The sequence below is a fragment of the Pseudophryne corroboree genome, chromosome 5 (assembly GCF_028390025.1).
Source record: "Pseudophryne corroboree isolate aPseCor3 chromosome 5, aPseCor3.hap2, whole genome shotgun sequence".
NCBI lineage: Eukaryota > Metazoa > Chordata > Amphibia > Anura > Myobatrachidae > Pseudophryne > Pseudophryne corroboree.
The window spans coordinates 114,877,719-114,904,541 of NC_086448.1; the positions used below are offsets into that span (position 1 = coordinate 114,877,719).

The window sequence follows — 26,823 nt, forward strand, 5'->3', positions numbered from 1 at the left end:
CGTTGTATATGGCCCTTAGTTCCAGGATGTTGATGTGCAGACAAGTCTCTTGACTTGACCAAAGACCCTGGAAATTTCTTCCCTGTGTGACTGCTCCCCAACCTTGGAGGCTTGCGTCCGTGGTCACCAGGATCCAATCCTGAATGCCGAATCTGCTGCCCTCCAGAAGTTGAGCACTCTGCAGCCACCACAGGAGCGACACCCTGGCCCTGGGGGACAGGGTGATCAACCGATGCATCTGAAGATGTGATCTGGACCACTTGTCCAACAGATCCCATTGGAAAGTCCTCGCATGGAACCTGCCAAAGGAAATGGCCTCGTATGAGGCCACCGTCTTTCCCAGGACTCGAGTGCAATGATGCACGGACACCTGTCTTGAGTTCAAAAGGTTCCTGACCAGAGTCATAAGTTCCTGGGCTTTTTCTATCAGAAGATAAACCCTTTTCTGGGTCGTGTCCAGAATCATGCCCAAGAAAAGCAGACGAATCGTAGGAACCAACTGCGACTTTAGGATATTGAGAATCCAGCCGTGTTGTTGTAACACTTTCAGTGAAAGAGATACGCTGTTCTGCTCTCTTGATCTCGCTTTTATGAGATCGTCCCAGTACGGGATAATTGTGACACCCTGCTTGCGCAGGTGCACCATCATTTCCGCCATTACCTTGGTGAAAATCCTCTGAGCCGTTGAGAGACCAAACGGCAATGTCTGAAATTGGTAATGACAGTCCTGTACCGCAAATCTTAGTTACGCCTGATGAGGTGGATAAATGGGGACATGAAGGTACGCATCCTTTATGTCCAGTGACACCATAAAATCCCCCCCTTCCAGGCTGGTGATGACCGCTCTTAGCGATTCCATCTTGAACTTGAACCTCTTCAAGCATAGGTTCAGAGATTTTAAATTCAATATGGGAGTGACCGAACCGTCCGGTTTCGGAACCACAAACATGGTCGAATAATAACCCCTTCCCTGTTGAAGGAGGGGAACCTCGACCACCACCTGCTGAAGGTACAATTTTTGTATTGCATTTAACACTAAATCCCTCTCTAGGGGGGAAGACGGTAGGGCCGATTTGAAAAACCGGCGAGGAGGCACCTCTTCGAATTCCAGCTTGTAACCCTGAGACACAATTTCTATTGCCCAGGGATCCACCTGGGAGTGAACCCACATGTGGCTGAAATTCCGAAGACGCGCCCCCACTGGCCCCGACTCCGCCAGTGGAGCCCCAGCGTCATGCGGTGGATTTTGCAGAGGCCGGGGAGGACTTCTGTTCCTGGGAACTACCTGTATTGTGCAGCTTCTTTCCTCTGCCCCTCCCTCTGGCAAGAAAGGACGCACCTCGGACTTTCTTGTTTCTTTGTGAACGAAAGGACTGCATTTGATAATGCGGTGCTCTCTTAGGCTGTGAGGGAACATAAGGCAAAAAATTTGACTTTCCAGCTGTATCTGTGGAGACCAGGTCCGAGAGACCTTCACCGAACAATTCCTCACCCCTGTAAGGTAAAACCTCCATATGCCGTTTTGAGTCGGCATCACCTGTCCATTGCTGAGTCCACAGGACCCTTCTGGCAGAAATCGACATAGCGTTTATTCTAGAACCCAGCAGACTAATGTCTCTTTGAGCATCTCTCATATAAAGGACAGCGTCTTTAATATGCCCCAGGGTCAATAAAACAGTATCCCTATCTAGGGTATCAAACTCCTCTGATAAGGTATCAGTCCATGCCGCTACTGCACTACAGACCCAGGCCGACGCGATTGCCTGTCTGAGCAAGGTACCCGAATGTGTGCGATCAGCAGCATCCTTGAGGGTAGCCGTATCCTGGGACGGCAGGGCTACCTTTTTGTATAAGCGTGTTAAAGCTTTGGCCACCCTAGGGGAGGATTCCCATCGTAACCTGTCCGTTGGCGGGAAAGGATACGCCATAAGAATCCGTTTGGAAATCTGCAGGTTTTTATCTGGAGATCCCAAGCTTTTCACATAACTCATTCAGTTCGTGTGAGGGGGGAAAAGTTACCTCAGGTTTCTTTCCCTTATACATATAAACCCTTGTGTCAGGGACAGGGGTTTCCTCTGTGATGTGCAAAACCTCCTTAATTGCTATAATCATATATCGGAGTGATTTAGCCAACTTTGGCTGTAACTTTGCATCATCGTAATCGACACTGGAGTCAGAATCCATGTCGGTATCTGTGTCAACAATTTGGGATAGTGGGCGCTTATGAGACCCCGACGGTCCCTGCAACATAGGATCAGGCACGGGTTGAGACCCTGACTGTCCCAATGCATCAGCCTTGTCTAATCTTTTATGCAAGGAATTTACATTATCATTTAAAACCTTCCACATATCCATCCAATCAGGTGTCGGCGCCGTCGGCGGAGACACCACATTAATTTGCTCCCTCTCCTCTCCCACATAGCCTTCCACATCAGACATGTCGACACAAGCGTACCGACACACCACACACACAGGGAATGTCCTTTCTGTAGACAGTTCCCCCACGAGGCCCTTTGGAGAGACAGAGAGAGAGTATGCCAGCACACACCCCAGCGCTATATAACCCAGGAATAACACAGTAACTTAATGTTAACCCAGGAGCTGCTGTTTATATACTTTTTTGCGCCTAATTATGTGCCCCCCCCCCCCCCCCTCTCTTTTCAACCCTCTTCTACCGTGTATCAGCAGGGGAGAGCCTGGGGAGCTTCCTCTCAGCGTGCTGTGGAGAAAAAATGGCGCTGGTGAATGCTGAGGGAGAAGCCCCACCCCCTCGGCGGCGGGCTTCTGTCCCGCTTAAATTTTATTTCTTTGGCGGGGGCTCCTACATATATACAGTGCCCAGCTGTATATATGTGTTCATTTGCCAGAATGAGGTCCCAAATGCTGCCCAGGGCGCCCCTCCCCCCTGCACCCTGCACTCTAACAGTGACCGGAGTATGTGTAGGTGTGTGGAGCAATGGCGCACAGCTGCAGTGCTGTGCGTTACCTCCAGTGAAGATCACGAAGTCTTCTGCCGCCTGTGAAGTCTTCTTGCTTCTCATACTCCCCCGGATTCAGTCTTCCGGCTCTGCGAGGGGGATGGCGGCGCGGCTCTGGGACGGACAGCGAGGGTGAGATCCTGCGTACCGATCCCTCTGGAGCTAATGGTGTCCAGTAGCCTAAGAAGCAGGACTTAGCTTCAGACAGTAGGGCTGCTTCTCTCCCCTCAGTCCCACGATGCAGGGAGTCTGTTGCCAGCAGAGCTCCCTGAAAATAAAAAACCTAACAAAAAACTTTCTATCAGCAAACTCAGGAGAGCTCACTGAAAAGCACCCAGCTCCTCTGGGCACAAAATCAAACTGAGGTCTGGAGGAGGGGCAGAGAGGGAGGAGCCAGTGCACACCAGGAACTAAATTCTTTCTTAAAGTGCCCATGTCTCCTGCGGAGCCCGTCTCTTCCCCATGGTCCTTACGGAGTCCCCAGCATCCTCTAGGACGTTAGAGAAAGGACTGTTTTAGGTGTGGACGGGCGGGCTGTATGACCTGTAAATTTATTAAACATAACAGTACTAGTTTTCATTCCACTATATACGATTCTGACTTTGAGATCAAGAGTAGAATAGACTGTAATGCCACATATGTAATTTATTTAATAACTTGCAGGTGTGGCATTCAGTATGTAGGTCGTACTACTCGTAAATTAAACACAAGATTTTTAGAACATAAACGTAATATAGCTAAAGGAGTAAAAAGACACAGTCTGTCAATGCATATTCAACGAAAACATCAGGGTAAAATAGATGGTCTAGAAGTGCAGGGCATTGAGCATATACCCGTCACCGCTAGAGGTGGGGATAGGTTTAATCGCCTCTGCAAGAGAGAGGCTTTTTGGATATTCTCCTTGGGCTCTCTATCTCCTTTGGGTCTAAATGACAACATAGAAATGAACAACATATGAGATAAGAACATCTGCACTTCTTCTCTCTGTGTCATCTTTCCAGGACTACTGTATCCTCCTTTTCTCCCCCCTCTTTTCCCCTCCTCCCCCTCCCTCTCTGAACCATACAGAATAGACCCTGTATTTTTATTTTTATTTTTTCATTTTTATTTTATATTTACTATCTTTATGCTAGTAAAGTATAAATGGTTGGAAAGATATATATATATATATATATATATATATATATATATACATATATATATACATGGCTTGGTTTAGGTAAAATTAGTATTATGAGATCCTCTAGAAGTATAAATAGATGGATATCTATTTAATTTAGATAATATGCTGCTATAAGGAGACAAGTGGATATGATAAATTATAAATATAGGAAAACAATAAAGTGTCCAGTGTACAATTGAGGACTGTGTGGGACTTGAACCCGGGGTGGCTGGCTGTAGGTCGGGGGCTCTTCATGTTGAGCCAAACTGACACAACTGGATAAGAAAGGATAAATTGTTTTATCCACCTGTCTCCTCTGGCGAAACTAGATAAGTTGGTCTCTACCTCTCGCGTGCTGCCTTTATTTGGTTTAAATTCAGATAATGTATCTTTTATTATAACCGTGATTTAGTAGTATACATTATATTAAATTTCTTTTTTAATTGCTGAATGGAGTTGGTCACAAGGAGATAATTGTGTGCATACACACCTAAAACACACATGCCTCCGATAATGAAAAGAAGCTATGAATTGGAGGATTTCTAGTTTAAATAGAGGTGCTAAAGAAGGGTGATTATCTTCTGATGAAACCGTTAGACTTTTACAATGGAGAAACGCGTTAAGAGCACTCTGCTTTAGTACTCTGAGACAAACCCTCGGATCGTGGGACAACACACACCGCCTCAAGCTTGCCTCATCAAGTTCCAGTGACATTCACTCACCGGGTCCGCCTAACAACCTCCGTGGAAATAAGATACTCAGCCCCATTAAGGTACTATCCAGCGGCACGCTGCTACAGCCGGGAGCTGAGCTCCGCTCCAAACATCACGCATATGCTGCCTGTGCCACGGCAAAGAGGAGACGGACGGCTGTAACGGGGATAGCGCAACAGCACAGCGCTGCAGCCGGGAGCTGGCTCTTGGTCTGTGTCATCTTTACCCAGAGAAGGGGTTAACAGCATTCCCAGCAGGAGAGTATCACGGTGGGCTATACATTATTCTGGAAACAGATGAGGTGAGACACGGTTCCTGAATCCACAACAGTTATATATTTTGGTTATATGCTAATACATGTGACAAAGAATATGAGCATATACTGATACCTGTCTGCATGATTTCATAGTATGAGACTTGGAACTAACCATACTGTTGCAGGATCTAACATGTCCCTTTGAATAAATACAAATTTATCCATCTAAGCGAGTGGCTTTGGATGATGCGGGACAGACAGCTATTATAGCTACATGAACTGCCACAAAAGTGATTTTGGAACCTAAATTGCTACCAAGCTGTGACCACAAGTTGATACAGTAACGTGGACTTTTATAGATAGGTGTGTAAAATTAATATTATTGTAACAGTGTAATAGAGGGTATTGTTCTCATTGTATTTTTAAGTAATAATATGCATATGTTGATTAGACAATTCTTGTTTTTTTAAATATAATTAAAATAATTGAAACTTCATGCGCTCTCTTTCTATGTATTTATTGTAATTAACTTATTGGTATTAGTTCAGAATACCAAGTGGGAGCTGCATTAAAGTTTTTTATTCTTGTTGATCATTTAAAGTAATTAGAAACAGTATCTGCGCCCGAACTAATATACACCCACAGACACAGATAGGATTTTTTTGTTCCGTTGTGTGTTAGTGTGTGGCTATTATTGTATTTGTTGTGTTGCAATCCTGACTCAGCATGCTATCTATATAACGTGAGTACACTGTAGGCTGCAGATACTACCAGCATCTGAAGGTGGGCTATACTCACCGTGTGCCATCAAACAAAGCGATAATTTGTCTTCCATGTACCACCTAAGACACCATAGCATTTGTAAGACGGTTCTTTTGGCAGATGTTTCTGCTTTATGATAAGTAATGGAAAGCATGTGCGTTTAGAATCATGTACTATTTTCTACAGCACAGAGAGATCCTCTGCTGAAAGACATGAATTCACAAATCACTAAATAGAAGCGCGTGTTCTGTAACTGTAGGGCGTCGTGTCATGGATTTCGGGGCAGCCCATTAGCCTTTACAGCAGGGATGGGGAACCTTCGGTCCTCCAGCTGTTGTTGAACTAGACATCCCAGCATGCCATGCAACAGTTTCAGCATGGCCAAATAGCAAAACTGTAGCAAAGCATGCTGGTATGTGTAGTTCAACAACAGCTGAAGGACCGAAGGTTCCCCATCCCTGCTTTACAGGGAGCCCTGCTCTGTAAACATTCATCGCTTTATTAAATAATTCCATCCTAGAGAAAAAATTCTGATTGCTTCATTTTTCATGTACATATTATTTATTTTATTATTACCAGCTATTTATATAGCGCACACATATTCCGCAGCGCTTTACAGAGAATATTTGGGCATTCACATCAGTCCCTGCCCCAGTGGAGCTTACAATCTATTTTTCCTTACCACATGTACACGCACACACATTGACGTTAGGTTTTATATTGTTGGGATCCAATTAACCTACCAGTTTATTTTTGGATTGTGGGAGGAAACCGGAGTACCCGGAGGAAACCCACGCAAGTATGGGGAGAATATACAAACTCCACACAGTTAGAGCCATGGTGCGAATCGAATCCATGACCTCAGTACTGTGAGGCAGTAATGCTCACCATTACACCATCCGTAGTGTAGCCAGCACTCATGCCCAGGATTGGCTGCCATTTTGTGTTCTGAACTAAGCTTTATGAGAACTCTGCCTGTCAATTCATAACATAATAGTGATCACTAAATGCCTCACAGCCTCTTTCCCTCAGGTCCTAGAGAACGTATAGCATGAAAGGTGATTGGTTTAGCCTACAAAATGTCTGCTGTCATATAGACAGTTTGTTTAGTGCCTCACAATGACATTACATACCATCATTTTAATTGAATGGAGCAGATGTATCAAAGCTTGGAGAGACAAAAGTAGATAGAAATAAAGTACCAACCAATCAGCTCCTAACTGTCATTTTACCGCTGTGTTTGAACAGTTGACAGAAGGTGATTGGCTGGTTGGTTGGTACTTTATCTCTCTCTCCAAGCTTTGACACATTTCCCCTGATGGTCATGCATACACAATAGCTTAGCCCAATATGAGCATGAATTTAAGGTATTTCTTATTTGTTTACCTCTTTGCCCACACAGACCATCAAGGTGTTGCTTTGGAAGTTGAAAGTCTTAAGGTGGGTAAACACTAATAGATATATCTGCAGATCAATTGATCTGCAGATATATCTATGGACGGATCGGGCAGTGTGCTGTGCATACACACTGCCCGATCCGTCGGGGACTGACGTCATGAACTGGGCGGGCGTGTACACACGCATGCCTAGTTCACCTGTCAATCACCGCCGGCTGCCGCAGCATGTGTACGGGCGGTCGGCAGACCGCCCCGTACACACACAGCGACGCGCCAGTATATTGGTAGATATATTGGCCGTCGGCTGTGCTGCACGGCCGACGCGATACGTCTGTGAACGACGGAGTTCACAGACGTATCGGCCGTACACACTGGCCGACGGTCCCGCGATATATCGGCCGTTCAAGAGAACGGCCGATATATCAACCAGTGTGTACGGGCCTTAAGCCTTGGAGAGAGATAAAGTGGAGAGAGATAAAATGCCAGCTAATCAGCTCCTAACTGCCATGTTACAGGCTGTGTTTGAAAAATGACAGTTGGGAACTGGTTGGTTAGTAGTTTATCTCTCTCCACTTTATCACTGTCCAAGGCTTAATAAATTAGACCCCTGTGTAATGAGTATCAATGTAAAAATCATGAAAAACTCATGTCGACTTTTTGACCTGTCAACATTTTAAATGTCGGTATTTTGACCTTGTCAGTATTTTAAATGTCGGTATTTTGACCATGTCGGGATTTTCACCCTTGTCGGGATTTTGACAGTCGGTCACTTGTCGGGATTTTGACCGTTGGGATTTTGATTGTAGGTAAATTTACTGCATCCCATGAAGAGAGGTCTCATCAGATACCTCTACGGTCTCCGGCCTTCACAGTGCACATATATGATCAAAGCATGGGCATTTTAACAGAGGAGGGAGCCCCTGTGCAGACTCTGGGTGAGTCCCCTCCTCTGCCACTGTGTCTGGCATCGTGCTGGAGTCTACTGTGCAAGCGCAGGTCTCCAGAAACATGGCGCCCGCCATGTTCTGGAGACCAAATTCACTACTGTGAATGTGTGGTGGCTATTTTGGCTTCGATTTTTGCCATGGCTACAGCACCCTACGCTGGACTCCGGAGTGGTAAGTATTAAAATATGGGTGCAATGTATGTGGTGTGGGCCCCCCTGGATCCAATGGAGCAAAGGGTTACTGATGCAAGGTAATTCTGCCCAGACTGTACCTGGCAGTATAAACTTTCACTGCTTGCCATCAGCATTCAAAGTATAGATTTTTAAATTAGCAGGGACAGTCACTTAATGTGGCAACTGTCCCCGTATGAGTGCCTTAATATATAGTCCTGTAAAAGCTTCCCAAATCGCAGTATATGCAGCAATAGGCAATGCTAAATTTTATGGCCATAAAGCTAATATTAATAAATAGACTCCATAATACTCATCCAGAATAAGTGTTTCCCAATCTTCTATTCAAAGAGCTCAAAGGCTTTAGTAGAAATGAATGGCACGTTCTGCACGTGCTAATTGCTTCTGCACGTCTGTTTGTGCAATTTAAAAAAGCCAACTCACTCGTTTGATAGAGTGTAATAATAACAATACACACCACACTTTATGATGTTTTCAATTCACATAAAAAGCAGTAAAAAGTAAAAAAAATCTGTGAAACCATATGCACTCTTCCTGACGATTTATGTTTATTTCTGTTCTATATGGGAGAACTCCACATTGTAACCACAAAATAAAATACTGCATGACGCGTTTCACTGCCCAGCTTGGAAGGTACCCTTATGCTGGCTTACATATTGATCATACAATCTTGAGAATGTCAATGCTCAGTTAGGTTAATCTCTACCAGGTTAGCATGGAAGTAAACTGGTCTGCAGATACTGGAATTGTTATGTGCATTAAGTTGTCAACTGACTAGAGTAATAGGACTCTATGGGATCCAGACATTTGCCTAAGGGACACAAGTCTGATCTGCCCACATTGGCTCCACCGGGCACAAACTGTTCAATTTAGCTATTCATTTGAATGTCCAGACCTTAATGTGTGTGACAAGCTAACTACTGCTTTGGCATTAGTAATCATTAATTGTTAACAGGGGTATTAGTTTTACATACCCATATGTTTAGGGTCAGACTACATATCTAATTTCATGTACTTATTTAATACAATTCCTTATAGCAAAGGGAAGAGTAAGGCAAAGAAGGAGGAAGAAAAGACAAAGGAGGAAGATGAGGTGCCCCAGATACAAATTCAAGAGCCTTCTGCTGACAAAACACAGTGGTTTCCACCATGTGACCAAGAATTAAATGACTATATCTCAGAGGCATCCAAAACGATCCTTCCACTCCCCCATCTTAAGGAGCAAGTTGTTGCTTTGGCTCAGTAAGTAAAATATAACCTCAAAAATGATATCATATAAAGAATAACAAAATACGAACAACTTGTAATTGTATGGCTCTATGCTCTATTGGGAAAGGAACTACAACAATATGCTTACCATGCATTCTGCAAGACCAAGACTTGGTTTAGTCACTCTTTATAATGCTGGGCATACATAATGCAATTATCGGCCCACTGAGTGGATTATCAGCGGATCGGGTCAACAATCTTATAGTGTGTGGCCACAACCAATCAGCGATAATCGGACGGTTGGGCATGAGAAATCTTCCAATATACCCAACTGATCCAATCATTGGTTGGCCGCATCGGTGACATTTTCCCTGTTCCTTCACAGGGGTGCATACGCAGAAATGTCATCTTCCCAGGGGAGGAAGGCAGATATTGTGTGGCCCTTTATCTGAAATAATTTGGAGCTGCAGCAACATTTTATTAGCAGTTTCCACTTCTCGATTTTAGCTGCAGTGATTTAGGAGAACTTGAAAATTGAACTATAAATTAATTTTAGAGGCATATGTGTGGGGGAATGTGTTTTGGCAAACAGAGTATTACTGGGTGGAGGCACTCGATATCCCGGCTGTTGGGATCCTGGTGCTCTGCATACCGGCGTCGGGATCCTGACCGCCGGGATAGTGACAACTATTGTCCCTCTTGGGGTGTCCACGACACCCCTTGAGGGAAAATAAATAGCGTAGCGCGCCACTGTGCCCGCAGCATGGCAAGCGCAGCCAGCCCACAAGAGGCTCTTTTGTGCTCGCCCCGTTGCTGGCATTCCAGCGGTCGGGATTCTGGCGCTGGTATGCTGGGCGCCGGGATCCCCAGCACCGGTATATCATAGTACACCCTTACTGGGGTGGTGCTTTGTTAATTTATCACATGTAATTTCTTTTTCATCCACTAGGGGTCACTGGAGTACTCTAGGGATATGGACGGTTCCACAGGAACTAGGCACTGAATAAGTTAAAATTTGAGACTACTTCTCCCCTCCATATCCCAGAGTACCTCAGTGTTTTTTCAGTGCTCACCGAGCAACTAGGCCTGTGGAGTTTCTCCACAGTTATTGGATTTATTTTTGATTTTTCAATGTTCCACATCCCTTCCCCCCTTCCAGAAAGGCGAGGGTTCGGGATAGTGGAAGCTGCTGAAGCAGCTGTGGGTGTCGGACCTCTCTAAAAAGAGCTCCCTCACTGCCACGGGCAGGTCTAAAACCTGCAGTAAAGGCTGGACGGAACTTATAGAGAAGCCCCGTCATAGCCCTCACCACAGGGTCCAGGTATGTTGAACGGGGCGGTCAGCTCACCCTGCCGCCCCGCTGTGTGGGATACTGTGTGTGTGTGTGGCCGCCGGCCGCTGCCTTCAGCCGCTGCCTTCAGCCGCTGCCTTCAGCCGCCCGCCGCCGTTTCCAGCGCCGCTGTCTATGCTGTGTCCCCCGCCGCTCTGAGCCGCGCCGGCCACGTTGATTTATGCATAGGCCTCTCCACGGCTCTATGCAGTGCGCTCCCCGGCCCTCGATGCCGCTTCCGGCTCCTTCTCCACCATAGCCCGGCTCCGTGTATAGAGAACGATACACGGAGCACGGGGGGGGGGGGGGGGCACACGAATGAGAGTTTTTGTAAAAGGCAGGCTCCATAGCCTAGTGAGTAACTTTGATGCCACAGTGATGTTCCCTGCACACAGAAATGTCAGGGTCACTGGATAAAATCTCATGATTCAACTCTTGTTGATAAAAGAAAGTATGTTTACTGGAATACAGCAGCGCTGCATATGTATTACAATAGGCTATTAAGTCTTTGTTAAACAGGATACATGCTGCTCATATATGTGCAGGTTTGAATGCAACATAGTATGTTTATTAAATCTGCTTACATAATTATAAGTCTGCATATTTAACCATTTTTCCTGTTGTTTTTCCAGAATTTCCTGTATTACATCTCTCCTCCATTGAAGGCGCAGGGGTGTTAAGGGGAATTTGGAATCAGGCATATTGCTCGTGCAAGTTGTTTTTTGTATTGTCTGTCTGTTTAATGAGTAAGACACCAGCAAAGACTATTATTCTTATCATAACTGTTTATAATGATATTATCCCAAAGACTGCAAATCTGAATCATGGCTGTGGTCAGCCAAATACTGGCTTTGTTCACTGTTGTAAAGTAAGATGTGTTATACAATTGGTCAGCACATGGTGATTATAAAACAGTATCTGTGGAGCACTGCAAGCATTGTGAGTTCAGGCTCACCTGCTGCAGCTTTGCTTAATTCACTTAGCCACACCACAATTGGATACGCCCGATCTCATCTGATCTTGGAAGCTGAGCAGTGTTGGACCTGGTTACCCACCTGGGAATACAAGGTGCTGTAGGTACTTTTAAATCTACAGCCACACCACACTGGATACGGGACCCATTAACTAAGCTGCGGTTAAGCAGCAGACATCTCAAGTTTTTTAAGCCTGTGAGTGGTCACATTTAGTTTCAGACTTCTTAAAAATTATTATACCTCTGAATAAGGATATATGTATATGGGTATATAATATATATGTGTATGTGTGTATGTATGCATATGTGAAATATATATATATATATATATATATATATATATATATTATAAGGTCTGAGTATGTGTGAATATACATTGTTGTATATATGTGTGTATATATATATATATATAATATGCTGACATTAAAAATCTATTTTTCAATAAGCAAGACTACAGTGACGCAGTTGGTCGGCACACAGTGCTTATTAAACAGTATCTGTTGAGCACTGCAAACATTGTGAGTTCAGGCCTCACCTCCCCAGATCCCCAGTGGCCTAATGGATAGGGCACTGCCCTCCTAAACCAGGGATTGTGGGTTCAGGTCCCATCTGGATTGCAAGTCACTACAGCAACCATATCATCACCAGAGTTGATGTTTAAACAGCAGCTTTGCTTATTATTTTTACAGGTGGCTCTGTAGCCAAGTGGTTAGGCTTCCCGCCCACAGTGAACTTTGTGATTACATGGACACTGGTTCAGATCCTGGTTTAACAGGTGTAATATATATTAAAAAAAAGAAAAAAAAGAAAACATGATAGGACACCATTTTTAACATTACTTCCTGGTTCTTTGCAGGAGGTTGCTGCCCTACAACACTCAGCCTCTGGGGGAGCGGGGGGTTGTTAGGAATTTTATTTATTAATTTATTAATTGTTTTTGACAGCATGTCTCTACAGGAAGATTCACTATTGCTGGTAACCACATGCACGGTAATGCAGGTTTATACACAGATTACTTCCGTGGTGTACTTACTGGTCGGGGTACATGATCACTAAGTCTAATGCATAATCAAACAAGCAGCTTCGCTGCAGAGTCGGTCACACAGTGTGTCGGACAAATACGACTGCACAGACAGACCCTTACCGGTCCTCTTTGGAGGGAAATGCGAGCGCATGTACTGCCTGGGGAAAGAAAAAAATATAAAAGTTTTTTTTTTTACTGTTTTCAACTAAATTGTTGCGGTCGATTCGCCGCCAGCCCTCATAGCACCAGGCCAGTACGTTAGGTTCTCAGCGAAGGCTGAACAATTTCCAATGAGAGACAATTGCAATTATTGGGCCTTTAACTACCTATCGGAGTGTACCCTACACAGCAGTACGGCTGCTTTGGTAAGGGTTTGAGGTAACAAGGCTGTAGTGGCAGGGCACTCCAGTTCAGGTTTGCCCTAAATAAAGACCACCTTACACTTCTTGCTGCCTACAGCTTCTGTGAAGTTGGCAGTTGGTTCTTGCGTTTCAGCTTCGCCAGTGGCACACAACGTCCACTTTGGCTACGTTCCAGACAAAAATAGATCACAGACCAGGTGGGGGGGGGGGGATCTGTTTTCCTACCATTGTCTACGTGAATTCCTGAATGATTCCGTCTCATCGACTTCAATTCCTAGGTATGATTCTCGATACGGTAAATCAAAGAATTTACCTACCCGAACAGAAGTACAGGTCATTCGTCATCTGGTACAATTAGTGCTTAAGCCACGCACAGTCTCGGTTCATTTGTGCATTCGCATATTAGACACAATGGTGGCGGCTTTCGAAGCGCTTCAGCTCGGAAGACTTCACTCACGTCCTTTTTAATTGGATGTGCTCGCACAATGGTCGTGCTCGCTTCTGCAGATTCACCGCAGGGTGAGGTTGTCTCCAAAGGCCAGAGTGTCGCTACTCTGGTGGCTCAAGGTACAGAATCTAACCGCAGGGAAACGGTTCGGCGCCTGGAATTGGATAATTCTCACGGCATACGCAAGCCTCAGAGGTTGGGGAGCTGTAGTTCAAAATTTTCAGCTCCAGGGTCTCTGGGCGGATCACGAAAGATTGCTGTCTATAAATGTCCTGGAACTCCGGGCAATTTACAATGCGCTACAACAAGCAGTGCACATGCTGCAGGCTCAGGCTGTTCAGGTGCAGTCAGACAACGCGACGGCGGTCGCATACATCAACAAACAAGGAGGAATGAAAAGCCGCATGGCCATGCGGGAAGTAGCTCGAATCCTCAATTGGGCCGAGGTGATTTTGTCGGCAGTATTCATTCCGGGAGTGGACAACTGGGAGGCGGATTATCTCAGCTGTCTGGATTTTTTATCCAGGATGTGCATTGAATCCAGAAGTGTTTCACATGTTGGTCCAGAGGTGGGGTTACCCGCAAGTGGACCGGATGGCATCTCGCCACAATTATCAAACGCCCCAGTACGCGTCCAGAACGAGAGATCCAAAGGCAGTGGCAGTGGATGCTCTCACAATCACGTGGCCATACAGTCTCGTGTATCTGTTCCACCGTTTTCCGCTGCTCCCTCGTTGCTAAAACGGATCAAAAGAGAGTCCGCCACTGTCATACTAGTGGCGCCTCATTGGCCTCGGAGAGCTTGGTTTCGGATCTTCGCGGTCTACTCGCGGACGTTCCTTGGCCGCTCCCACTGCGTCCGGACCTGTTACAACAGGGTCCGTTCTTTTTCTCCGATTTAGCGCGGCGGCGTTGACGGGGTGGCTGTTGAGACAGCCCTCTTAAAAAGAGAGGGCATTCCAGAATAGGTTATACCAACCATGTTACACGCTAGTAAGCCAGTTACGGCAGCTCATTCTTACAGAATTTGGCGTGCCTATATAGGTTGGTGTAAAGTTCGGAAGTTCCGACATCATCTTTTTTGTTATGTCTACAGATGGGGTTAGATGGAGGTCGGCGTTTATCCACACTAAAGGTGCAGATATCGGCGTTGTCAATTTATTTTCAAAGAAGATTGGCTCTATTGCCGTCGGTACACACCTTTATGCAGGGTGTCCTCAAAGTACAGCCTCCATTTCACTCCACTTACTGCGCCATGGGACTTGAATCTGGTTTTAGATTGCTTATAGTCTTTTTATTTCGAACCCTTACAACAAGTGGATATTAAGTTTCTCACTTGGGAAACAATTTCTCTCCTGGCCTTAGCTTCGGCAGGGCGGGTTTCAGATTTGGGTGCCTTGTCATGCAAGCCACCGTATTTAGTGTTTCATAATGACCGAGCGGAACTTTGGACGAATCCCGCTTTCCTACCAAAAGTAGGGTCCTCTTTTCACATCAATCATCCAATAGTAGTTCCTGTGTTAACAGGAGATTCTGGAATTTTGGTTGGGGTACGCGCATTACGCGTTTATGTATTCCGAACGTCTACAGTTCCTAAGACGGATACGTTGTTATCCTCTATGATGCGGCCAAGATGGGTTGGCCACCTTCTAAGCAGACCTTATCCAGATGGATAAAACTGACCATACGTCAGGCTTACCTTCATGCTAGGTTACAGCCGCCTACATCAGTAACAGCTCATTCCACATGTTCTCCGGGAATGTCATGGGCAGCTGGTCGTGGAGTTCTACGACACAGCTTTTGCAGTGCGGCTACATGGTCTTCAGTGCACATGTTTGTGCGCTTTTACAAGTTTGATACTTTTGCGGCATCAGCATCTAGCTTTGGCCGTCTAGTGTTACAGGTGCCAAACAGCTCTCCCGCCCAGGGGGGAAACTTTGGTACGTCCCTAGAGTACTCCAGTGACCCCTAGTGGATGAAAAAGAAAATAGGATTTTGGTACTTACCAGGTAAATCCTTTTCTTTGAATCCATAGGGGGCACTGGACGCCCACCCAGAGCAGTTTTCCTGGCTTGTGGTAAGTTCAGGGGATCTTATGGTAACACACTCTCACCAACTGGTTCAAATTAGCAAGTTTATTGGGTTGGTGTCAATTGATAGTTGTCAGTAACGTTATGTGTCAACTTTATTGTTGTCCGTTTGTTATATGTAATTCTCCATTAACCTCTATAGCTCCTGTTCGGCTCAGTAAAAAAACACTGAGGTACTCTGGGATATGGAGGGGAGAAGTAGTCTCAAATTTTAACTTATTCAGTGCCTAGTTCCTGTGGAACCGTCCATATCCCTAGAGTACTCCAGTGCCCCCTATGGATTCAAAGAAAAGGATTTACCTGGTAAGTACCAAAATCCTATTTTTTATCTTACAGTTAATTAGGATAAAGGGGGCCTATTACGTTTGGTAAATGCGTTGGAGGAGGTCCTGGCTCAGTTTTGCATTAGTCCTAGAAGTTGAGTTCCTGCTCTAAATCTGTGGGGGGCGCTGTTAGCAGCATTCATACCCATCATGTTGCTTGTGTTGTGTTTACCCAGTGTACTCATATTACATCCGCAGCCAGCAGCATTAAACATTGGGATTATTGATCTCAGGCCAGGGCCACAATGGGGTGGATAGGACAACAGGTCCAGAACTACACACAAAAACAGGCCTAATATCATGACTGCATGATGATCACCAGCTGCCCAACCATAAGTGTTACGGTTGTATTTCTTTTTTCCTCACAAAATGATTCAAATTCTGTACTTTTACATACCGTATATACTCGAGTATAAGCCGACTTTTTCAGCACTTTTTTTTGTGCTGAAAAAGCCACCTCGGCTTATACTCGAGTCAGTGCAGGCAGAGGCAGAGCAGTGTGAAGGAGGGACATGGAGCGCACAGCGCGCGGCGCTCCTGTGTCCCTCCTGCATCTCCGGCGGCAGCAGCGGCGGTTCTATTACAGGAAATACCCGTTCGTGACCTCTGATCACGAACCGGCACTTCCTATAATAGACCCGCCGCGGCCGCCGAAGATGCAGGAGGGACACAGGAGAGCCGCGCACGCTGTGTGCTTCGTGTCCCTCCAGAAGACAGCGCGGGATCGACGGAGGGGTAAGTAACAGCACTGTGGGGCATACCTGGCACTTGGGGAGGGAACGTATCTGGCAGCACTGTGGGGGCATATCTGGCAGCACTGTGGGGGCATATCTGGCAGCACTGTGGGGGCATAACTGGCAGCACTGTGGGGGCATATCTGGCAGCACTGTGGGGGCATAACTGGCAGCACTGTGGGGGCATATCTGGCAGCACTGTGGGGGCATATCTGGCAGCACTGTGGGGGCATATCTGGCAGCACTGTGGGGGCATATCTGGCAGCACTGTGGGGGCATAACTGGCAGCACTGTGGGGGCATAACTGGCAGCACTGTGGGGGCATATCTGGCAGCACTGTGGGGGCATATCTGGCAGCACTGTGGGGGCATAACTGGCAGCACTGTGGGGGCATATCTGGCAGCACTGTGGGGGCATATCTGGCAGCACTGTGGGGGCATAACTGGCAGCACTGTGGGGGCATATCTGGCAGCACTGTGGGGGCATATCTGGCAGCACTGTGGGGGCATATCTGGCAGCACTGTGGGGGCATATCTGGCAGCACTGTGGGGGCATATCTGGCAGCACTGTGGGGGCATATCTGGCAGCACTGTGGGGGCATATCTGGCAGCACTGTGGGGGCATATCTGGCAGCACTGTGGGGGCATATCTGGCACTATGAGGGCATATCTGGCACTGAGGGCTGTGTACGGCTAGAGCTGCATTTCCCACCCTAGGCTTATACTCGAGTCAATAAGTTTTCCCAGGTTTTTGTGGTAGAATTAGGTGCCTCGGCTTATATTCGGGTCGACTTATACTCGAGTATATACGGTATTTAGGGAGACATTGGGGCTAGTGTAGGGGGTGTACACACCCACATGGCACTGGCACCACCCAACACTGCCACCGAGAGGGAAGGGGGGAGCGGGTACTAATTACCTATGGGGCCTGATGGAGGAGCAGTCTCTTCTGCCGGTGGGGTGGGAGGCGCTCCCCCTCTGGATTTGCCTCTAGCTGAGGGGCACGATGGCGCCCCCTGTTCTATGCTCAGTGACGCTTTGTGGTACTGAAAATACATTATTTTTACAAATTTGTATAAGGGTGTGTGGCCAAGCCTTCGCGATTAGGCCACACCCAATAAAAGTACCTGGGCCCGCCACAGCTCTCTACACCCCTGACACCCACACAGCACTGGTCACTGCTCTTCTGCTTCTCAATACGCCCATGATTATTTTCAAGCCCAAGCCCATGTGGTCTTTAATCCAACCATGTCTCTGGCCACTGCATTCACCCATTTATACCACAGTGCTCACTGAAGCATCAATAAATCACTCCCGTAACAAGTGATCATTATTCCCAGTATATGCCAATAAGATCATTTTTATATGAGAAAGTAATTGTTCTTGTGGCAAACGAAACATACATACAAATTAGTGGAGTTTGTCATTTGCTGTAGCCATGTGCATGCATAGGTAATACATGGAAATCCCTTAGATTCCAGCTAGCATTAGTTTTGTACCGTTTACAAAAGAAAAACAAATGCTAAACTGGTTGCTGTTGGTTCCGTACCGTTTACAAAAGAAAAACAAATGCTAAACTGGTTGCTGTTGGTTCCGTCACCTTTTTCCTGTGCACTATATTGTCCTTAGATGTCCCTATATGTGTTTAATGTTCTTTTTGTCATTTATATATCACAGGGTTATACAGGGTATTTATTACATACTTAAATTTCAGGATTACTTAATTCTTTTTATCATGAAAATCAGCAACAAGGAAGGTGATTTAATATGGAAAACAACAATTAGTAATGAATAATATACTGTATGAGAGCCACAATTGTGACTATCAAAAAAAGAAATCTCTTAATTTTGTAGGTTAAGTATTGACACAAAGGATTAACCAACCAGTCAGTCTTTCTCCTAACCTTGCACTGATACACATCCTTTTCCTGCTTAACTACATAATCATTATATTCACTTAATTTGTACAGGCTTCAAAATAAAATTGATTTCATTTTAAGCTTTTATGTCGGCTTTTAATCTTACGCAAAATGCATTTGAACAGATAAGATGCTTCGATGTCTGCATACATTACCATTTTAATTCATTTAATGATCTGCGCATAATTGCAGCAATCACTCAACGGCCGTTTGCAAAAAGCTACTTTTGTGTTTTGATGACACTTGAAAAATGTCACCAAAATCTGAAAAGTGACGGATCTCCTTACATTTCATGTAGGCTCGTTGCCGCGAAGATGGGTGGCTCGATTGAGAGAAGTCAACTGCACGATTTCAGCTGGGAACTCCATATCGGTGAACTCAAATATGAGCTAAAGTGCAATGTGATACCCATTGGGAAGATTAAGAAAGGAATATTTTACCATCGAGCACTGCTTTTCAAGGTATGTACATGGGATTTTTTTCTCATACCTGTTACAGATATTGTGTTTTCACTTTTACAAATGTAAGTATATTATGATATATATTGTTATGGCTGATAAGCTGTGATGTCAAGTTATAATAGGCAAATTATCTTACATTTCATATATTATAATCATTCCATACCACCAGTTGTAAATCCTAAGCACAGGTATGGGCTCAAGTATTCAGAACGTTGCGGAAACCGTAATAAGGAAAAATGAAATAATTGCTGATATTTAGGGGGAGATGTATCAAATATTGGAGAGAGAAAATGGGGTCTATTTACTAAGCCTTGGATGGAGATAAGGTGGCTGGAATTAAAGTCCCAGCCAATCAGCTCCTGTCATTTCTCAAACACAGCCTGTGACATGGCAGTTAGGAGCTGATTGGCTGGTACTTTATCTCCGTCCACTTTATCTCCATCCATGGTTTAGTAAATAGAACCCAAAGTACCAACCAGTCAGCTCCTAACTGCCATGTTACAGGCTGTTTGAAAAATGACATTTAGGAGCTGACTAGTTGGTACTTTATCTCTCTCCACTTTGTGACAGTCATTGGCATTTCTATAATGGGTGCAATGGGTGCGGAGCACACGGGCCCCTGGGTCCCGGGGGGGGGCCACACTGTACCCATTTTAACACTTACCTTTTCTGTGTCTTGCTTCGGGACCTGCAATCACTGCGGAAATCGCCGCCAAAATGGCCGCTGCGCATGCGCGGTAGCCAAATTGGACTTCGGATTGTGGCGGGCGCCATGTTTCCGGAGACCTACGCATGCGCAGTAGACTCCGGCACAATGCCGAAGTCTACAGCGCCGTACAGAGGAGGGGGCCCACCCAGGAGGTGCACACGGGCCCCCTCCTCTGTAGAAACGCCCCTGGTGACAGTCATACGCAAATACACGGTGACCATATATTTCTTCCAGGAGTGGCATGATATGTTGACATTTTTTATGTCGACATGTTCTGAAAGCCAACATTCAGGACGTTGACATGTTTGGAATGTCGAGTTGTAAAATGAACATTATGTTGATTTTGACATTGTGAATGTCAAAGTGTCCTTTTATTTGTAAACAGTCTAAACATGTCAACATTATGGTGTCAACATTTTGAATATCAACATCCTGACTGGAACCCCATTTCTTCCTACAGCCTTATGAGGAGCACTGTCCATGTAAAGAAGAGGGGGATTCAGGGGACACTGATGGGAATCACAAGGGTACTTTTATTTGCAGTTAAGTGTGCATTACGCAGTCTAGCCTGCTGGGGAGAGGGAGGTGTCAGAGATCCCACTCCAGCAAAACTACAATGTGTAGGCTACAGTGGATAACACCATGGAATTATCTGCCGGGGCAGGCTTCTCTATTAGCTACGCTTTCTAAACTGGCCCAGACCGCAGTGCACATTGAGAATTTTGGGAACTGCAGTGTTCAGCGATAGATTCAGCTTCTATACTATGGCATAAATAGTCCTGGGGTGGGGCTAATTTTGCCACGATTTTACCTTTTATAATGTTGGGCAGTGTACCTTAGCCCAAGTGAAAAGTGAGTGGTGTAATTAATGAAGCCATTGCTGTTGTACATGTCTGCTGAATGAGTACATGAAATGTTGTATGGTTATTCTGTATCTAGGCTATTGCGGACAGACTTGGCATCGGCTGTTGTCTTATACGTGCTGATTATGGTCGAGCCTGGAACGAAGTCAAATTGCTGGATGTCTCGCCCCAAAAAGGAACAAGAGGTCAGCCAGAGACTTTCATTGTGGACCTGATGCATCAGCCGGGTCACCTGATGAAACACGGCAGCGCGGAGGCGGATAACTATCAGCATATCTGATACAAGATCTTTCTTCTGTCAAATATTCAATATTTTATATCACATTTGCTTACAATGTTCTCTGTATAATAAACTATCCAGATATTTAAGTATGGTGGTATATTTCTGTAGTAGAATATCGGGATTAATATTAAGCTGGGTACACACTAGCTGATATATCGGCCATTCTATTGAACAACCCATAAATCGCTGGCCCATCGGCCAGTGTCTACCAACAATATGTCTGTGAACGTTGTCGTACAAAGACATGTCACGTCGGCCCTGCTGCACACACGATGACAAATATATCTACAGATATATTGGTGCATCATTGTGTGTGTGTACGGGTGGTCAGCCAACTGACCATACATATGCTGCAGAGGCCACCGGTGACTGACGACTCAACTGGGAGGGCGCGTGTAAATGCTCGCTGAGTTTATGACGTCGGTCACAACGGATCGGGCAGTGTACTGTATATGCACAGCACACTGCCCGATCAGCCTATAGATATATCTGCAGATCCATAGATATATCTGCAATCAATCAGTGCGTACCCAGCATTAACAATCTAAAAAACTCTAAGGTAAAACATTTCTTTGCTTAACTTTGTCTAGCAGAGGAGAATACATCTACTAGTCATTGGCATTATATATAGGAGCGCTGCAAGGAGATGTTGGGAACATGGTACCTGACTAGCTGCTGCAGGACTGTCTCGTTGGCTGACATGAAAGAGACAGCGGCGTGGCACTCGGTGGCTCTCCTGTGCTGAGTCACTAACGTTACTGCCAGATTCAAGGTCCCGGATTTGTGCTAGGTAAGTAACGTTGGTACCTGATAATGCGGGAAGGAGAGGAGAGACAAAGAGCCCAAGAAGCTGCAGTATCAGGGCCTTAACACCCTCTATATCAGGGGTGTCAAACTCAAATTCATCGGGGGCCGCATCAGCAGTTTGGTCCCCATCAAAGGGCCGGTTGTATCTGTAGGTCTATGTGTCCACTCTTTATTATCATAAATTAATGTCACTGCATTCAATTATTACTGTTTTTTGTAATAATGTAAGTAATAACTAGCTCTGAAAGCAGAAACATAGTCAGAATAATGACAAGTAGATATTCAAATGTACAATTATTGTACAATGTATTGAAAAATGTTTTTTGGTAACAAACATTAATTTTTTTTTAAACATACAAATATTGCCAAACACTGTTTATTAAACATATGGAAAACACAAGGCCATGTGCCCCCTTTTATAGTGCCCAGCCATCTGCCCCCTTTTATAGTGCCCAGCCATCTGCCCCCTTTTATAGTGCCCAGCCATCTGCCCCCTTTTATAGTGCCCAGCCATCTGCCCCCTTTTATAGTGCCCAGCCATCTGCCCCCTTTTATAGTGCCCAGCCATCTGCCCCCTCCATTTACTTTACTTACCTTTTACTTCTTTCTTTCTGTTACTTCTTTCTTCTTGCTCCTCTCCGCGGCGTCCGCGCGCTCCTCTGATCCCTGGAGATGTCGGACGGACGTCACGCGGTGACGTCACGTCCGACACCCAGGGAGCAGTGCGGGGCAGGAAGAAGTCGGGCCAGGTCCCGGAAGGTAAGTAAATTTTTTTTTTTTTTTTTTAACTTGAGCCATTTTTAAAATGAATTTACTCCGTGCAGGCACGGAGTAAATTCATTGAAAAAAAAAAAGGGGAGGCTGCAAGGCTGGCGGCGGCACCGCGGGCCATCAGACGAGGTCTGGCGGGCCGGATTTGGCCCGCGGGCCTTGTGTTTGACACCCCTGCTCTATATGGACTAATACTGGCCATACAGTACACCAGTGGTTCTCAACTCCAGTCCTCATGTACCACCCACAGGTTATGTTTTGTGAATTTCTTTAATCAAGCACAAGTGAGGTAATCTCTTATGCTGTAATGATACCACCCGCTTTAACTGACAGAAAGCCTCACAATATAAGTTACTGGGAAAACTTGAGGGATGAAATTGAGACCTATGGCACTACACTACAACGCACACGACCCTACCAAACGGACTAAAGGCAAAGCAATTGTCCCATAATAGCCGTGCCTTCATACAGTGAACGATATTAACTCAAAAATGTTTTACATCAGACGGATCTGAATGATAATGCTTTAGGGGGTTATTCAGGTTTGTTAGCACACTAATGGGCAAAACCATGTGCACTGCAGGTGGGGCAGATATAACGTGCAGAGAGAGTTAAGGGCCCCATACACTACAGCGACATGTTGGAGGCTAAAGTCTGATGCGATTTCACTTGAACCGCCCTTTTGCATACGATGTATCGTATGCGATCCCAGCCATGCCTGCGGGATCCGACATATCACGAGTGCAGCACTAACGACCTAGGGGCTCCGATCCGATGCTCACGGGACCGCGCACCGGATCAGATCGGATGTAGGGGGTCATTTCGAGTTGTTCGCTCGTTGCCGATTTTTGCTATGCTGCGATTTGTTGCTAATTGCGCATGCGCAAGGCACGCAGGGTGCATGCGCTTAGTTATTTAACTAGAAACTTAGCAGTTTTGCTGTGGATCCTGCGGCGCTTTTCAGTCGCACTGCTGATCGGTGAATGATTGACAGGAAAGGGGCATTTCTGGGTGGTAACTGAGCGTTTTCCGGGAGTGTGCTAAAAAACGCAGGCGTGTCAGGGAAAAACGCGGGAGTGTCTGGAGAAATGGGGGAGTGGCTGGACGAACGCAGGGCGTGTTTGTGACGTCAAACCAGGAACTAAACGGACTGAGGTGATCGTAATCTAGGAATAGGTCTGGAGCTACTCAGAAACTGCAAAGAATTATTTATTAGCAGTTCTGCTAATCTTTCGTTCGCTATTCTGCTAAGCTAAGATACACTCTCAGAGGGCGGCGGCCTAGCGTGTGCAATGTTGCTAAAAGCAGCTAGCGAGCGAACAACTCGGAATGAGGGCCGTAAAACACAAAACCGATTTGCCACTTTTCATCCGATTTATCGGCCCAAAAGGTCGAAATCGGATGAAAGCGGGCATTATCGTTCTAGTGTATGGGGCCCTTTAGATTTGGGTGGGGTATATTGTTTCTGTGCAGGGTAAATACTGGTTGCTTTATTTTTACACTGCAATTTAGATTTCAGTTTGAACACACTGCACCCAAATCTAACTCTCTCTGCACATGTTATATCTGCCCCACCTGCAGTGCACATGGTTTTGGCCATTAGTGTGCTCTTTTGGTTTGCTAACAAACCTGTATAAGGCCCTTAGAGAAAATGAATAGATTTGTGCCTTTGAGTGATTTCTGTGACTTCATTCGTCCTCCAACCTGACCTTGCCCCAGAAACTCCACAGACCACAGTAATGTTATACTCCAGCCTCGCCTCTAGGCCACTCTGCCAAGCTGGTGCATCGTGAGAGGATTATCACACTTCTGTGTGACAGGAAAGCTCTAGGAGGAGAAAACAAACAATGAATATTTGTACTGAGTTTAGTTTAGTTTGGCAAGAGGCGTTAACATTAACACCTTTATAGAAGTGATGCAATAAAATATACATTTGCATTAGATGGTGCAAAAGTTAAATAGAAAGAAAAGTTTAGTGTTCTTAAAAACTGAACTATAATGTAACCTTTAACAATCAGTCAGATATTGGGGGAGATGTATCAAACCTTGGAGAGAGAAAATGTACCAGCCAATCCGGTGGCAAACACAGGATTTTTAAAGGGGAGGGTATATACATGGTGTCCCATAATTAATTATTTTATTAATTTACAAGGGCATGGACATTCGCCCATCTTTAAAATGTATTGTATTTCAAAGTCTGACTTTGCAAGTCAATGTTCTTGAACACTATTAAAATGATCCTAGTTGCCTGAGGTTAACATGTCTGGAATACAGTATATTCATATTACCAAAAGAGGGGGAGACCGATTTAACAGATTACAAAAACAAGAGATCTATCTATCTATTGGATCTTTAAAATGAACTCCTTTCATCCATATGGACTGAATGAAGTGATGGAACTAAACTCAGTCCTTTGACGTTCTATATGATTAATGAGAAATCCAGTACAGGATGATATAAAATATGCTTATGTTACCAGGTTGAATTTGGCTAGTTGGTGATAATGGGTTTATTTAAAGAAACTACTTAATTCTGCATGTGATAAGTGAGGACATTCTATTTAAAAAGAGTTGAAAAATATAGGATTTCCAATGCCTGTGCTAAGAATGTCCTATAGTTACTTCCTACGTGATATATATATATATATATATATATATATATATATATATATATACATATACAGGGGTTAAAGTGAGCCGGAGCGGGGCAGAACTGCGCTCCGTCAGTTCCACTTGGAGACGGAACGCAGTTACGCCTCCTCCGTCTCACCTAACCTGATGTGTGGCCGGCGCTGCAGGGAGATGCCGGGCGCCCGCTGAGATTGTGTTACCAGCAGGCACCCGTCTCTCTCCACAGCGCAGTCGGAGGCAGGAGCTCAGTACTGAGCTCCGGCTTCCGGCGCTGTCACTGTGCGCTATGGGAGAGACATCATGACGTCTCTCCCATAGTGCAGAGGAGCAGGCGCCAAGAAAGGACTGCAGCGGCTGGACACGGGAGCGGGGCTTGGTGAGTATTGAGATTTTTGTTTTTGTTTTTTTCCCCTTTCTGTAGCGGCGTATCTACTGGGGGGCATTACTACTGGGGGGCATTACTACTGGGGGGGCATCTACTGGGGGGCATTATTACTGGGGCAAACTACAAAGGGGCAAGCTACTGAGGACAAACTACAGGAGGGCATAACTACAGGAGGGCATAACTACAAGCGCATTACTACTTGGGGGCATTACAACTTGGGGGCTAAACTACTGGAGGCATAACTAGAGGGGCTAAACTACTGGGGGCATTACTACTTGGAGGCATTACTACTGGGGGCATTACTACTGAGGGCTAAACTACAAGGGGGCATAACTACAGGGGCTAAACTACAAGGTGGCAAACTACAGGAGGGCATTACTACTGGTGGCTAAACTACAAGGGGAAAACTACTGGGGCTAAACTACTGGGGGCATTACCACTGGCAGGCTAAACTACATAAAGGCTAAACTACTGGGGGGCATTACCACTGGGAGGCGAAACTAAAGAGGGGGTAAATTACTGGGGTCATAACTGCAGGGGCATTACCACTGGGGGCATAACTACTGGGGCTAAACTACAGGGGGCTAAACAACTGGGGGCATTACTACAGGCAACATTACTACTGGGGGCAATACTACACAGGGGCATTACTACTGGGGGCCCTACTAATGAGGGCATTGTCAAGGGGGCACTTCATAAGGGGCATCACTCCTGGGGACATAAGGGGCACTACTATTGCGGGCATTGCATAAGGGACACCACTACTATGGGCTCTATGTAAGGGGCTCTACCACTGTGGGCACTACCAGTACAGTGGACATTGCATAAGGAGCACTACTACTGTGGGCATTGTATAAGGGGTGCTACTGCTGTAGGCATTATGTGTATTATGGGGTGCTACCACTGTGGGCATTATTACTATTGTGTGACCATGCTCCGTTCTTTTTGAGACCACACCCCTTTTTTGTGGTGCGCACAATATCTTTGTTACATGTGCGCCATGGGAAGGGGGAGTGAGTTCCACCACCTCTCTAGGACCACTTTAAGCACTATATATATATATATATATATATATATATATATCAACCAAATACTCT

At 45.5% G+C, this 26,823-nt stretch overlaps 1 protein-coding gene and 1 long non-coding RNA gene across 6 annotated transcripts in view; one reads left to right on the forward strand and one right to left on the reverse strand.

Annotated features, from left to right (window-relative positions):
* The window catches only part of ARMC3 (armadillo repeat containing 3), a 287,743-nt gene extending 266,524 nt beyond the window's left edge, over positions 1 to 21,219 (forward strand). For 4 of the 5 annotated variants that reach the window (XM_063921586.1, XM_063921589.1, XM_063921585.1 and 1 more), the window contains 3 exons: positions 9,445 to 9,648; positions 19,116 to 19,278; positions 20,927 to 21,219. In XM_063921586.1, coding sequence (XP_063777656.1) covers positions 9,445 to 9,648; positions 19,116 to 19,278; positions 20,927 to 21,130 — 571 coding nt within the window. In that variant the 3' untranslated portion in view covers positions 21,131 to 21,219. The remainder of the gene's footprint in view (positions 1 to 9,444; positions 9,649 to 19,115; positions 19,279 to 20,926) is intronic. The other variant, XM_063921588.1, reaches the window with a different exon arrangement.
* A 1,580-nt stretch (positions 21,220 to 22,799) lies between these two features.
* Positions 22,800 to 26,823, reverse strand: part of LOC134927322 (uncharacterized) — a 133,413-nt gene continuing 129,389 nt past the window's right edge. The window contains exon 5 of the long non-coding RNA XR_010177611.1: positions 22,800 to 24,538. This is a non-coding gene — a long non-coding RNA (uncharacterized LOC134927322). The remainder of the gene's footprint in view (positions 24,539 to 26,823) is intronic.